The sequence below is a fragment of the Natator depressus genome, chromosome 2 (genome assembly GCF_965152275.1).
Source record: "Natator depressus isolate rNatDep1 chromosome 2, rNatDep2.hap1, whole genome shotgun sequence".
In the NCBI taxonomy this organism is placed as follows: Eukaryota; Metazoa; Chordata; order Testudines; family Cheloniidae; genus Natator; species Natator depressus.
Window position 1 is genome coordinate 230,854,416 of NC_134235.1, and position 12,584 is coordinate 230,866,999.

General features: G+C 39.7%; 2 protein-coding genes across 14 annotated transcripts in view; one reads left to right on the forward strand and one right to left on the reverse strand.

Annotated features, from left to right (window-relative positions):
- Nucleotides 1-7,186, forward strand: part of PDSS1 (decaprenyl diphosphate synthase subunit 1) — a 40,100-nt gene extending 32,914 nt beyond the window's left edge. For 3 of the 6 annotated variants that reach the window (XM_074946126.1, XM_074946125.1, XM_074946127.1), the window contains exons 8-9: nt 3,946-4,026; nt 6,071-7,186. In XM_074946126.1, coding sequence (XP_074802227.1) covers nt 3,946-4,026; nt 6,071-6,211 — 222 coding nt within the window. In that variant the 3' untranslated portion in view covers nt 6,212-7,186. The remainder of the gene's footprint in view (nt 1-3,945; nt 4,027-6,070) is intronic. The other 3 variants (XM_074946122.1, XM_074946124.1, XM_074946123.1) reach the window with 2 other exon arrangements.
- The window catches only part of ABI1 (abl interactor 1), a 127,278-nt gene continuing 121,104 nt past the window's right edge, over nt 6,411-12,584 (reverse strand). For 7 of the 8 annotated variants that reach the window (XM_074946121.1, XM_074946120.1, XM_074946115.1 and 4 more), the window contains 2 exons: nt 11,088-11,273; nt 6,411-8,378 (listed from right to left, as the gene is read on the reverse strand). In XM_074946121.1, the coding sequence (XP_074802222.1) occupies nt 8,203-8,378; nt 11,088-11,273 (362 nt within the window). In that variant the 3' untranslated portion in view covers nt 6,411-8,202. The remainder of the gene's footprint in view (nt 8,379-11,087; nt 11,274-12,584) is intronic. The other variant, XM_074946117.1, reaches the window with a different exon arrangement.

The following is a 12,584-nucleotide window of genomic DNA, read 5'->3' on the forward strand; positions in this document are numbered from 1 at the left end:
ACTGCCACAGCACTGTTACAAGAATCTGTGTAGTTGATTGATCTGTAGAGTGCTGATGAGTCCAACCCAGAACCTGTTTTATTAACTTAGTATTTTATTTATTTACATTTGTATATTACATCATAGGTGCACATGGCATGCAGTGTTTCTCAAAAGCAGCCACCAGTAGATTGGTTTGCAGCCATGACAGCCTTCAAAGCATGGGTGGAGATTTGGGGGAGGGGAGGGATGGGAAGCAAAGCAGCAGCCCCTGCCTGCAGCACCCAGCTGTTGCTCTTGACTAGCTGTTACCAAGGGCAGCAAGATCTGCCACCTTGATGTTTGCACTGGCACTGCCAACAGGGATCAGTGCCCTGCACCATTCAGCCTCCTTGGGGGTTCTGGGAAGCACCTCAGGAGTCATGTGGGGCTGGTGTGTGCGGTACTGGATGTGGCTCTTGTCAGTGGAGGCAGCTGCAGTGTTCAGTTACCAGGGCACTCCCTTGGGCAGCTCCCCTGCTCCTGCCCAGCTGGGGCATGGGGAGCTTGGGACTCCACAGGTGGCTGGTGAATTCCTGACCCACCTTCCCTGGGGCAGGCTCTCAGGGAAGAGCCATGAGAGTCAGACTGGTTTGTCAGAGCGGCCACCAGCAAGAGTTGGTGGCCACACTCTACGGCTACCATAAAATTTGTTGTGAGAACCCCTGCTATACAGAGTGGTTAAAGACATAGTGCCTGACCCTGAGAAGCTTAGGATCTAAGATAGAAAGGGCATGAGAGGTGACATTAGGCAAAGGTGAGGAAGTTTACACACTAAGGTTGTGTGGTTCTGCTTGTCACAAGGTACACAATGTTAGTGCCACCTTTCTTGTTCAAAAAAAAAAAAAATTAGTAAGATCCTAAAGGAGTAAAGATTATTGTGGCAGATGGCATGAAAATCTAGTTTCAGCCTCTGTATGGCCAAGACCCAGTAGTCTCCCAGTACTGCTTGTGTTTAGTCATTTAAGAAGGCTTCTATTCTCAAATCATCTGGGTGTAAGTGCCACTAGCAGCTTTGTAATTCTTCGTTCTGGCCACAGTATAGTAATAGAAGAAACTGGAGGAGATAAAATTAGCTGTACAGGATCCATTCTCTTATCCATACTTCCATCTTAAAATTGTGCTGTCTGTTCTGAGTTAATCAGCTTTTGGTTTGACTCTAATGTTTGCATTTTATGAATTGTTCTAGAGTAGACAAAACTTGAGTTTCTAATATTAAAATAAAGGTAAAAAAACCTGACATTTTAGAATTTTCATTGATCACAAGTCCAGTGTTTTGGTTACGGGCTACTTAGTAGTGTTCCCCCTTTCACACTCACTCTTTATATCTTGATGACAAGGCACCTGTCAATGTTTCATCTGGCTGTCCTTCCACAGAACATTTTGGAAGGTCCTTTATGGCCAGCGGAAGACCTCCTCATTGACAATTTCCTGCTGTTTACAAGCAACTAGTATTGAGCCACACTACAGGCTTAAGTAATGTGGTGTTTGTTTGCATTCCCAGATCCAGTTTTTAAAACTTACGTAATCAGACACTTATTTGTATTAGTAGCAATAAATGTTATACATCCATTTGCATGGAGGCTGTCAACACATCCCCCACACTTGGGATAGGAATTAGCAGTGTGCAACAAAGTGCCACACTGTAACTCTCCTGTGTGGACTCTGCAGCAGGATTATATTAATGTGAACTAGGATCTTTTAGTTTGTGTCTGTGCAGTGCAATTTTTCCCCTCTAGTCTGAACTGCAGGGCTATGTAAAACAAGCCCTTTGAAGAAGAAAAACTCAGTCTAAAACCTGTAAAGGGTTTTCCCTGAAGGTTAATTTTTCTTTGGCAAAAGATATACATCTGCTTCTCTTCCTCCTACTGTTTTGGCCAGCAGTTAACCTGTTATGTCCATATGTTGAAGACGCTTTTACAAACACAAGTCATTATAGCTTTGGAAATGCCTTTGGCTTCCACTTTCACAGAAAAGTGTTATAAAATAAATGATCAATGCTTTTATGCATTTAAAGTTGACTTAGAAGTGAGAGATTTCTTAAAATTTATATGTATAAATGTAACATCAGCCCCAGCTCTGCATAATGTGACTGTATTCTCAAGTTTTTTTAACAATTGAAATGAAAGCTGCAGGCTACATATTGGTTCCCTTAAGAGAATTTACCAAGAAGTGGGAATTTCTCATTTTTGCACAGAATAGTTAAACATTAAATTCTCATACATTTTCAATCCTGTTCTTTTAAGAGGTGACTTTAGAATTAATAATCACTCCTTTCAAAGGTTTATACATTAGCTGTTATATGCAGATTTTAAGGTTAAGAATAACTTTGTGTGAAAGGTCTGGTTTTTCTATATTTTTGCAAGTTAGGTTATTAGTGCTTTGACAGTCTTGCAAAATGAGCAGAGATGAATAATATGCAAATTGTAATTAAAATTGCCATAATACAGTAAGAAAGTTGGAATCAGTAGAAAACCAAGTGAGCACTAACAGGTGTAGGTTCTGCCTAAGAAAACTGCTTGAAAGCAGTAAGAGGAACATTGTCATGGAGAGATGTAGGTCCCCAATACAAAATTTCTCAAGTCACACATTGGTGCTGAAAATCCTTTACAAATGTATAGCACAAGTTAAATTTTAGCTTAATTGTAGCTGTCCCCTGCTGATAAGGAAAAAAGAACTCTTTATTATAAAGCAGCACAGTGATGCGGAGGTTCCTGCATGCTGTGAAATAATGTGTACTAAAATACAGCATCTCAAGGAAGTAAGGGCTAGCAGCTGTTTGGATTTATGACAGTGATTTACCCAGACAATGCACTTTAGACTGGCAGATTTGTAGAGTAAGACTTTTACTCATTAACCACACTTTTGAGGTTGAAAACACTGGTATCCTACTTTTTAAATGTTCAGATTTTATATGAAAAGCCAGAGTTATTAGCTACATTAAGTATTAAGATAGATACCTATGCTGTCATCCTTGAATGTAAACAGGAAGAGTTTAGTATGCATTTCTGAACATATATACCCTCTCATCACTGTACTTAAATACCCACAGCTGGCCTGGATCAGCCTGAGCCCAAAACTTCTGTAGTGCAATTGTATAGCCCTTCCCCAGCCTGAGTCAGCTGACTAGACCAGCTGCAGCTGTTTTGTTTGGTATTGAATTTTGAGCTAGATACTACCTGCAGGGATGATTACAAGTAGAGGAGGAAAACAGCCCTTAGTTTACCCATTTAATTCAAATCTACCATATTCAGGAAGGGTGGGGATCTGATTTGGGTCCAATTCTAATTAAATATTTAGCACATTGGGAAGTCTGATGCACATCAAATGGGCCAGGTTCAGTTATGTTTGAATGGCTGTGTTTTATCTTACCTCTCCCCAAGAAATGGGGCACATCTAATTTACACTACATCCAAGATTTACCATGACCCCCCCCCCCCCCCAAGATATCCAGAGGGTTGGTTTCTGCTCCTTAACTATTTTAAAAGGACAGGTTCTGTACTACATTCATCCCTACTGCATCTATATTTAAAACCAACACAAACTTAAACCTGAGATGCAGCAAGTAATATGTGCAGGGGGAGGGGGGAAGAAATAACCTAGTTACTGGAGGCTGTGTGAAAGTGAAGCTTCTACCCCATGCCTTGTATTCTTACCTTTCATCAGAGGAGCTGAAAGCTTTTTTTTCAAAGCAGGTAAGTTATCCTTGTACAAATGAGATAAGAGGCCCAAAGTCAGTCAGTCTGACCCTCAAGACACCTGAGTAGAGTAGAAGCCTCTATTAGACTGTTTGAGGTTGTATTTATTAATAGACTAGCTCCAGGGATCTAGTACATTTTTATCTGCCCTTTGACATTAATGTAACAGACAGCTACGCAGAGAAAACATTTCATAAGTCACTAGTTAAATTTTCTCCTTCATGCTTAGTTTCCAGAAATGAATGCTATGATCATGAGGAGATTCAGTTTGCCAGGTGATGTTGAACGTGCTCGGCAATATGTACTTCAGGTAAGACTAGTATGAAGTATAAATATATTTAATTCTTCAAATTAGTGTAGCAGCTAGAGGCAATCTAGAATTCATTGCATGAATTAGCCACAGATGGCAGGGCTGTATTTTTTTTTAAAGCATGTAACTCTAGGAGTGGTTCTCAACCAGGACTACCCATACCTCTGGGGGTACACAGAGGTCTTCCAGGGGTGCATTAACTCATCTAGATATTTGCCTAGTTTTATAAGAGGCTACCTAAAGCACTATTAAAGTCAGTACAAACAAAATGAGAAAGTAAACTATTTCAGTAATAGTGGGCTGGGACTTTATAAGTAAGTCATTTAAATGAGGTGAAACTTGGTATGCAAAACAGATCAGACTTATGAAAGGGATAAAATAGTCTAGAAAGGTTGAGAACACTGAACTACAGGATGTAATCAAAAGATAGTTGCACACGTATTCAAACTTTGCTGGCTCCTGGGGTGAAAAATAGCTTGCTGGCACAGTACTTAAGAGGAAGAGAGGAGAGGCAAGTTACTGGATTAGATAGATGCGGCAATACCTCTGTAATAGTTAATGCACTGGATTCAAGAGGGTCAGATTCCAAGAACTCAGTTCCTGGTACTGAACAGTAGCTATGTTTAAGGGGTACAAAAAACATAGGTACAGTCAAGAGAGCCTGCATTGCTTATTAGTTTAAATCTGGCCCTGCTAAAAGATTTCCAGTTTAATGGTCTAACATTAGAAACTAAGATTTTAGAGGTAGAGTATTATGTAATGAGAATACATCTGTCAAATTTAAACTTGCAGCATTTGGACGTTCGCATAGGACATGAATGACCAGAAGTACTCAGTTTAATTCACTAACCACAGATATTCCTGTTTAATAAATCAGTTTTAAATGCGAAATGTTTTGATTTGTCTTTATGCTGCACATTTAAAGGTAGTTTAACAATGAGAAACAATTACTGTTTGTGCATTTGAATCCCAATTTCCACTCAAATGCAACTTGACAAGTCATGAGTTCAAAAATTAGTCACCTCTAAAAATGTACCATTGGCCCATTTCTAATCAAAAGTTAAAATCAAGAATCTGATTTTATGTTATACCCACTTAAGCAATTATATTAAGTAGACTGTGTCCTAGTTAGCAAGTAGTACCAGATTATATGAATGAAATCAACCTTTCTTCAGGAAAATAACTGAAGTGTAAATGTAAAACAAGATTAAAATCAAGTTTTCTTGCTTGCTGATTTAAATCCAGTCTGTGACTAGAGCAAATGTAGAGGGCTTAAGGGCATGGCTACACTTGCAGATGTAGAGCACTTTGAGTTAAACCCGCCTTCAGAGAGTGCAGTAGTGAAAGCGCTGCAGTCTGTCCATGCTGATAGCTTCAAGCGAACTGGCATAGCCACGCTTGCAGCAGCATTGGGAGCAGTGCATTATGGGCAGCTATCCCAGCATGCAAGTGACTGCAACGTGGTTTTCAAATGGGGGTGGTGGTGGAGTGTATGGGGGTTTTTGGGGGGGGCTGAGAGCATGTCAGCATGGTGTCTTGTAAGTTCAGACAGCAGCAGACCCCCCCCTGCCTCCCTCCCTCTCTCTCACACACAGAATTCCACACTAATGGTTGCTTTGTCTTGGAGCAGATAAGCAGCGGGCTGTCAGAAAGGGAGCTTTCAAAGGGCATATCTGCATTCCTGCAGCAATTCAGAAACAATGACAAGAGTGGCCACTTGATTTAAGGGAATTATGGGACATTTCCAGAGGCTGATCAGAGCACAGGAATGCAACCCCTCATTCACACTGAGCTCTGGGCGTTTCAGCCAAGACACAGCAAGCATTAATCTTCTCACCACAATAGAGTACTCTAGCTGTGGAGTCAGAGCGCTCTACATGCCTTGCCCGTGAGCTAGGGCGCTTCAATGCACTCTAAGTCGCAAGTGTAGCCAAGCCCTAAGACACTAACTCACTTCCAACAGCACTGCTTTGTTTTACATGTAGCAATGGAAATAATTACTACTACTATGTATTACCTTATTTAATTTTTTTTTCCCTTAAAGAGTGATGGTGTACAGCAAACAACCTACCTCGCCCAACGCTACTGCCATGAAGCGATGAAAGAGATTAGTAAACTCCGGCCATCCCCTGAAAGAGATGCCCTCATTCAGCTCACAGAAACTGTACTCACCCGGGACAAGTGATACACCTTCTTCCACTCATTCTGGCAGCTACTTACCAGACTGTGCCTACAAAACTACACTTCAGAACATCATGGTTTGCTTCCAGTGCTGGTTACCAAAAAATATTTTTATAAAATATTTTCTGAAATTAATATACTTTAAGTTGAAGATGTTTGAGGGAAGCCATACAACTATGAAACAAAATCAATCTTCTTGTGCTAATTGTCTAATTGTGTTTTAATAAGGGTGTTTGTTGTGGGAAGTATTGTTTACACTTAATATTGATGTACAAGGCCACAATGAGAATAAAGATCAGTTAAAATTAATGGGTTCCAAATATCACTTCACACTTACAGTAATATTTAATGTTAAGGTTTACTGCGAATGCTTTCCAAGCTGTGTGTGTTAAACTTCAAAAGTACCCAAAATGTTACATAGGAGAATGGTTTATTATAAAAGACTGTACATAAACTTTAACAAGTTATATACAAATTAAGTGAAGACTTTCCAATTTATAAAGAAAATACAGGTAAATTATCGGTTGCTAATTTTTCAGAAGGTGAGATTAACAGTTAAAGCAGAAAGCATTTGGAAGTTACAATGATTTTAGGGAGGAAGGTGGGGAAGTTTCAATATTTCTAATTTTACACTAGAAAAAAAATGATGCAGCAACCAATCAAGCTTCCAGCTGCTAGTCTTTTAGCACTTTGAAGTCCAAAACAAATCTTTACTGCATACTCTACTTCAGATAAGCCAAGCATTACGGTTTTGTATAAACTGAGGTGAACATCCCATCTGACTTTTTGCCCAAATTCCCATAATGCCGTGGAGAGGCAAAATGCATTTGTCATTTTCCAATAATAAACAGGCTGTGAATGTCTGTCCCCTCTTTCTGTATGACTGCTAGCTCTGACGCCTATTTGGTGTATTATCAGCTTCAAACATACAAAATTTCTCCTGTTGGTCCAGCATACAGTTTGTATTTAGTAATGTCAGTTGCAGCAAAACTGAAATAAATTATTAAATTACAGTGAGTTCAACACTCAGTTGAGAATCCTTTTTCAAGTACTTAATTTTAGCAGTACTCGAACCCTTTACACAAGTTAATTTTGAAAGAAGTTTGTGGTAAGTGGATAATCTTCAGGTTTTATATATTTGCCCACTAATGTCAATGTTAAAAATAAGGCTACAACACTTGTACTTAGTTTAGTACATTGCTAGTGATAACACAATCATAAATTGACTGACCTGGCCAAGCAATTAGAAGTGCTGACAAAGTAATGGACAAGACCTTTGGTTCCACTTATATATTTATGAATGGAAAAGTTGTAATGCAAATTTACTCATTAAAAAAACTTGGTACAAATTACACATACATAAGACCACCCATTTTTGATTCACATGGACACCTTAGAGACTCCAGCAATTCATTATAATAGATTTTAGTGAGTACTCCAGGTAAAGTTTACAACAAATTGGAAGCATCTTGGATTTTTAAAAAAGTATATTTCAATACATAAGTTCGTATGCATGCTTTAAACAATTATAGTTCAAGAATGAGCAAGAGTCTAACAAAAAGTAATATGACCAGCACTGACATAAAACTTTTCACCCAGATTTTAATGTTAGTCTAACTTAATGTTAGTTACCATGCTGCACTGAAAAATGTAATGGCACAATCTGAATCATGGTTCATTAAATATTATACCCTACTTCCCAAGAATATTTAGGCTGGTCATAAAATTAACAATGCATAAGTAAATAAGCATAACCAGTCAGAAGACAGTTGCTTGTTTTACAAATTGCTATCAGGTAAGACAAACCTGTCTCCAAAGATTTATGCTTATGGAGATGGACATTCTTCAATCATACCATTAAAACAGTATAGCCTGAAAAGATGGGCACATTTTTTTTTTTAAAGTGTATTAAGACAATTGTTAACCTTTAGTTCCCTCTTGTAAATAATCATGGTATGATTGAATACAAGACCCAACTTAAAAAGCAAAAAGATTCTAATCAGCATAGTGCATGATTGATTCAACATAATTCCCAGGGAACAGGCCAGTCACTCGATTGCAAACTCCTTCATACCACCCATCATCGTTCTTCTTTATCACATAAATGATTGCACCTTCCATAAATGACAGCTCATCATCCTTATCCTTTGTGTAGTCATATATAGCAACAACTAGGGATGAAAAGAGTCAGACAAATTAGTTTGGCACGTACTATTACACAGTACACAGCATTTTGAAGTGCAGGTCTCATTTTTAAAGTGACTAGTAAGGACATCTCAGGGTTTTCAGTGTTGGTCTCAGTGATTACTTGTAAACTGAGCACATTAGATACAGGAAAGATTTCCCCCCCCCCCCTTCAACATGAAATCTGGAGAGTCAACATAGATTTTCCTCATAACATCACCACTAGTAAAGGTGGTGTACAGGTCCAGTTAGGCCATCAATTAAACTTTTGGCTTCCACAGGTGTAACTGATTGGAATGTAGAATATAGAAAATGTTTGAGATGCATGAAAAGGAACAGAATCCAGTTCACTGAGGTGTAAAAAAAAAAAAAAGTAAACTGTTAGCCTTGTAGCCACAACACGATTTGTCACAGGAGATATAACCTGAAATACACATCTGTTAAGGTACTATTTATATAGTTGTGTAGAGTAGAACCTTACCAAGGATAAAATTAGCTATTCACTAAATGCTGGCCATGTTTATGTAGTATAGCTTTTAGTGAAAATCCTGAAGAAATCAGATCCACACAGAAGATACGCCTTTTAACAGCTTCCACTTATCGTAAGCAGCATATGACAGTGCTGTGGATCTAAAGTTTCCAACCCTGCAGATTACTCCTGTGGTGGTGAATTTAGTTCTAAGATTATTTTAATTTAGGAGATTTTTAGCTCAAATAAATTAAGGTTGCAATCACTCAAGAATTAGGAAATTCCAGAATTGAGGTTCCCTATACAACCTTAAATTGGCCCCCGCTTTACATTTTAATAATTTTTAAACACATGACCACATACTATATTTTTCCATAGGACCTTCAGGGCGCAGGCTGAACTGTGCTCTGGTAATAAATCAAGGTTGTTGGCTCTTTGGACCTCTGCCTCAACTGTTGCGAAAGTTGGAAGGTATGTAGCACATGAGGAAAGAAACTGCATCAAAGAGAGGAGGGTCTGGTGGTTAAGATTGTTGAATGCTGCTCTAGAGAATTAGATTCCTTCTATCACTGCCTCTGCCACCGGGTTCCTATGTGATGTTAGGCATGACGCGTAAACCAAAGTTTTGACAAGTGGCCACTGTGTTCCTCTCTTTCTGGGCGCTTAAAGTGGACGCGAGTGTTTGATTTATGGAAGTGCTGCGCACTCAACTGCAACTGAAGTCAATGGGAGCGGTGTCTGGAACATGTAAAGCGCTATAAAATGCTAAGTACTCCGAAAAATAAGGCCCTATGCTTTTCAAATTGTGTACCTAAATTTAGTGGACACTTCTTACTTTAATCTTTGCCTCATTTCCCCCTGTATAAAATGGAGATAATAGCACCATCTTACAGGGGTACTGAAGATATAATTAATGGTTTGTCAAGAACTAAGATTGAGCACCAAAGAGAAGCCACTGAGGAAAATTAACAATTCTATATTCAGTTCAGTGTTTGGAGGGTGCATAGTAAATAATGCCTGGGGCACCACATTGAATGCTTAGCATACAACTATGGAAGAAGTGCTGATTCAGTGAGCACGTTTCATCCTGTACATTCAGTGAGGCAGGGGTCCTATGGAAAAAATAGTATGATTATGTAAATGAAGACAAGCCACATGCACAAGAGGGCCAAATTAGTGTTGCACAAGAAGCCTGAATTCTGGCATTTCCTAAGTGTAGAGTGCTTGACATTTCAACCTTAAATGTAGTTTTTAATGGATGCAAGATGGATTTGTGTTGGGGGCAGAGGGCAGGTTGAAGAAAAACTTTCCACAGTGAGTAATTACAGTGGTACCACTGATCAGTTTCATGCTCCTTAGTCAGTTCCAAGAGCATACACGTGGCAGATATCCGGAGAAGGGAGTGACTTACGGTCTGGGCACATTAGTAAAATGAACCTATGTTGGCATCACTCAGATGTCTATAAACTGGTGCTGAAAACAGTTTAGCAACTAATGAAGATGGAACATAATAGTTTAACTGTTACAGGGAAGAAAACATACTTCCCGCTCCAATCGATCACTATCACATTTTCCCTAACTGTGAAACATTTCCCTTTTCTATGGTGGCAGTCAAATCATTTTAAACACCAGGTCACAGGAAACCTGTTGCTGGCAGTTGTCACAAACTGGTTATTTTCTTAGCATAGACTGACCCTACAGCTAGGAATTTGGCTTGTCAGTTATTTGCAGAAACAAACGTTACGAGTCTTACAAATGAGCTCAGGAGTTCCATATGCAAATAGGATTTAAAATACTGTAAGGCATTTCTCAAACAAAATCACTACATTTTATTGTTAAAAGGCTAACATAAGCTACCTTTGTTATCTCATTTATTCAACAAGGGAAAAAACCCACGATCAGGCTTTTTGGCCCCACTGGTCTCTCAATGAAGTTATTTCTGGATAGACATCCAGTAGGGCCATTGCTGGTCTAATTGTTTAACAAACAAGATGAATGAAATCTAATTTATAGCTATTTCTTGTAATGATGGATTACTTATCCACTTCATTCCAGTGTGAGTGTATCAAAGGCTAGATTTGTTACACTGGGCACAGCCACTGAGAAGTTAGGAAAGAATGGTTATAAATTTGGATTGAGCAGGGAGATTTTGGTTTCCTTTCAGAGCCTACAAGTCAAATTGCAGTTATGTATTGCCACCATGTCAATGTATGGATTGATCTCTTACCTTTCTCAATATAGTTTTTAGGGGCCCAAGCAGGGTCTCCATCTGCATACGGATCACTGTACTGCACTACTGCAGCTTCCTCATCCTCATAATCCACAGGGGGAGGGGGGGGAGGAGGAGGAGAATCATCAAACATAGGCATCTCATCTGGAGGTGGTGGTGGAGGAGGAGTTGGACTATCCGCAACTAAAAAAGGTTTGAAGATTTGCATCAGAAACAGTCATTTAACCTTAGGCTGTGCATTGTAGAGAAAGACATAGCATGCACTAGAATACCATGCACGGCTTAGAAACAAAGGCTTTACATGTTAAAGCTACAAAACACAACTATGTTATTAGTGGTCAAATCTATGTATAAATGCTACTAGAGTCAAAGCACATGCTCCTGGGGCATAAGCTGATTGCCAGCGGATAGAAAGGATTTTTGCCCCATCTCCATGTATGACAAGTGACTAGATGCAATATACACACGTGCAAGGGGATGACAGGCATCCTCAGAACCAGGAGGTAATTGGGCACCATGATGAATCAGTGGTTTGACATGGTTTTGCAAATCCTGTTAATGCATTTTGTATATACTTCATTTCTGTTATTCTGAGCACTAATTTATTTGCTTCTGTCTTATTTTGAGAATTATCTTTTTACAAAATCTGGTGTAGGACACAAAGGGAGGGAAGTCATTAGTATATCAGATTTGACGAGGTAAGAGAAAACAGAATAATACACGTTCAGAGGAAAAGCTTTGTACAGACCCTTATTTTACAGGATAGTCTATGAGCACATGCCCTGGATTCAATTAGTGAATTAATGTAAACTGAGGATAGGCAGCCATTGCTCTCAGGGGAGATACATGAGGAATTAAATGCATAATTCAAAATATCAGCTCTCTAAAGAGATTCCCATATCAGCACAATTACTAGTGGCTTTGGGATAGGGAGAAAGGAAAAAATGGAAGTACAAATTATTGTTCAAACCCATCTCTCTCACATTAATCACCAATATTCAGAATGGAAAAATATCAGTCAAGAACTGTACAGCAGCTCTCCCTACCCTCCTCAAGAACCTTTGCCATACAGGCCACAGACTTCTGCCCCCAAACCCCTGATATCCACACACACCTGCAGGTCCCGCTGTTCTCTGTGCCGGGGAGTGCCCCCGTCGGCTTTTCTATGCTGCTGGTATGGCACTGGTGAATGTGAGCAGTGCTGGATTGTCTGTGCATCCTGCGGTGTCGGAGAACGCCGGTGCCGAGGGTCTCTTAGACTAGAGTCCCTCCTCGGCACCATATCATGTACTGATGCCGGGGCACTCCATACGGACGCGCTCAGTGCGGGGTCCTGGCGGTCCGCAGCAGACTGGGGATGAAGGGCGGATTCCATGAGCAGCTGCTTTAATTGGAAATCTCGCTCCTTTTTAATTCTGGGGCGGAAAGCCCTGCAGATCTTGCACCTATCTAGTGCGCCTCTCCCAGACATGAGTCATGGGGGTCCCTTGTTGG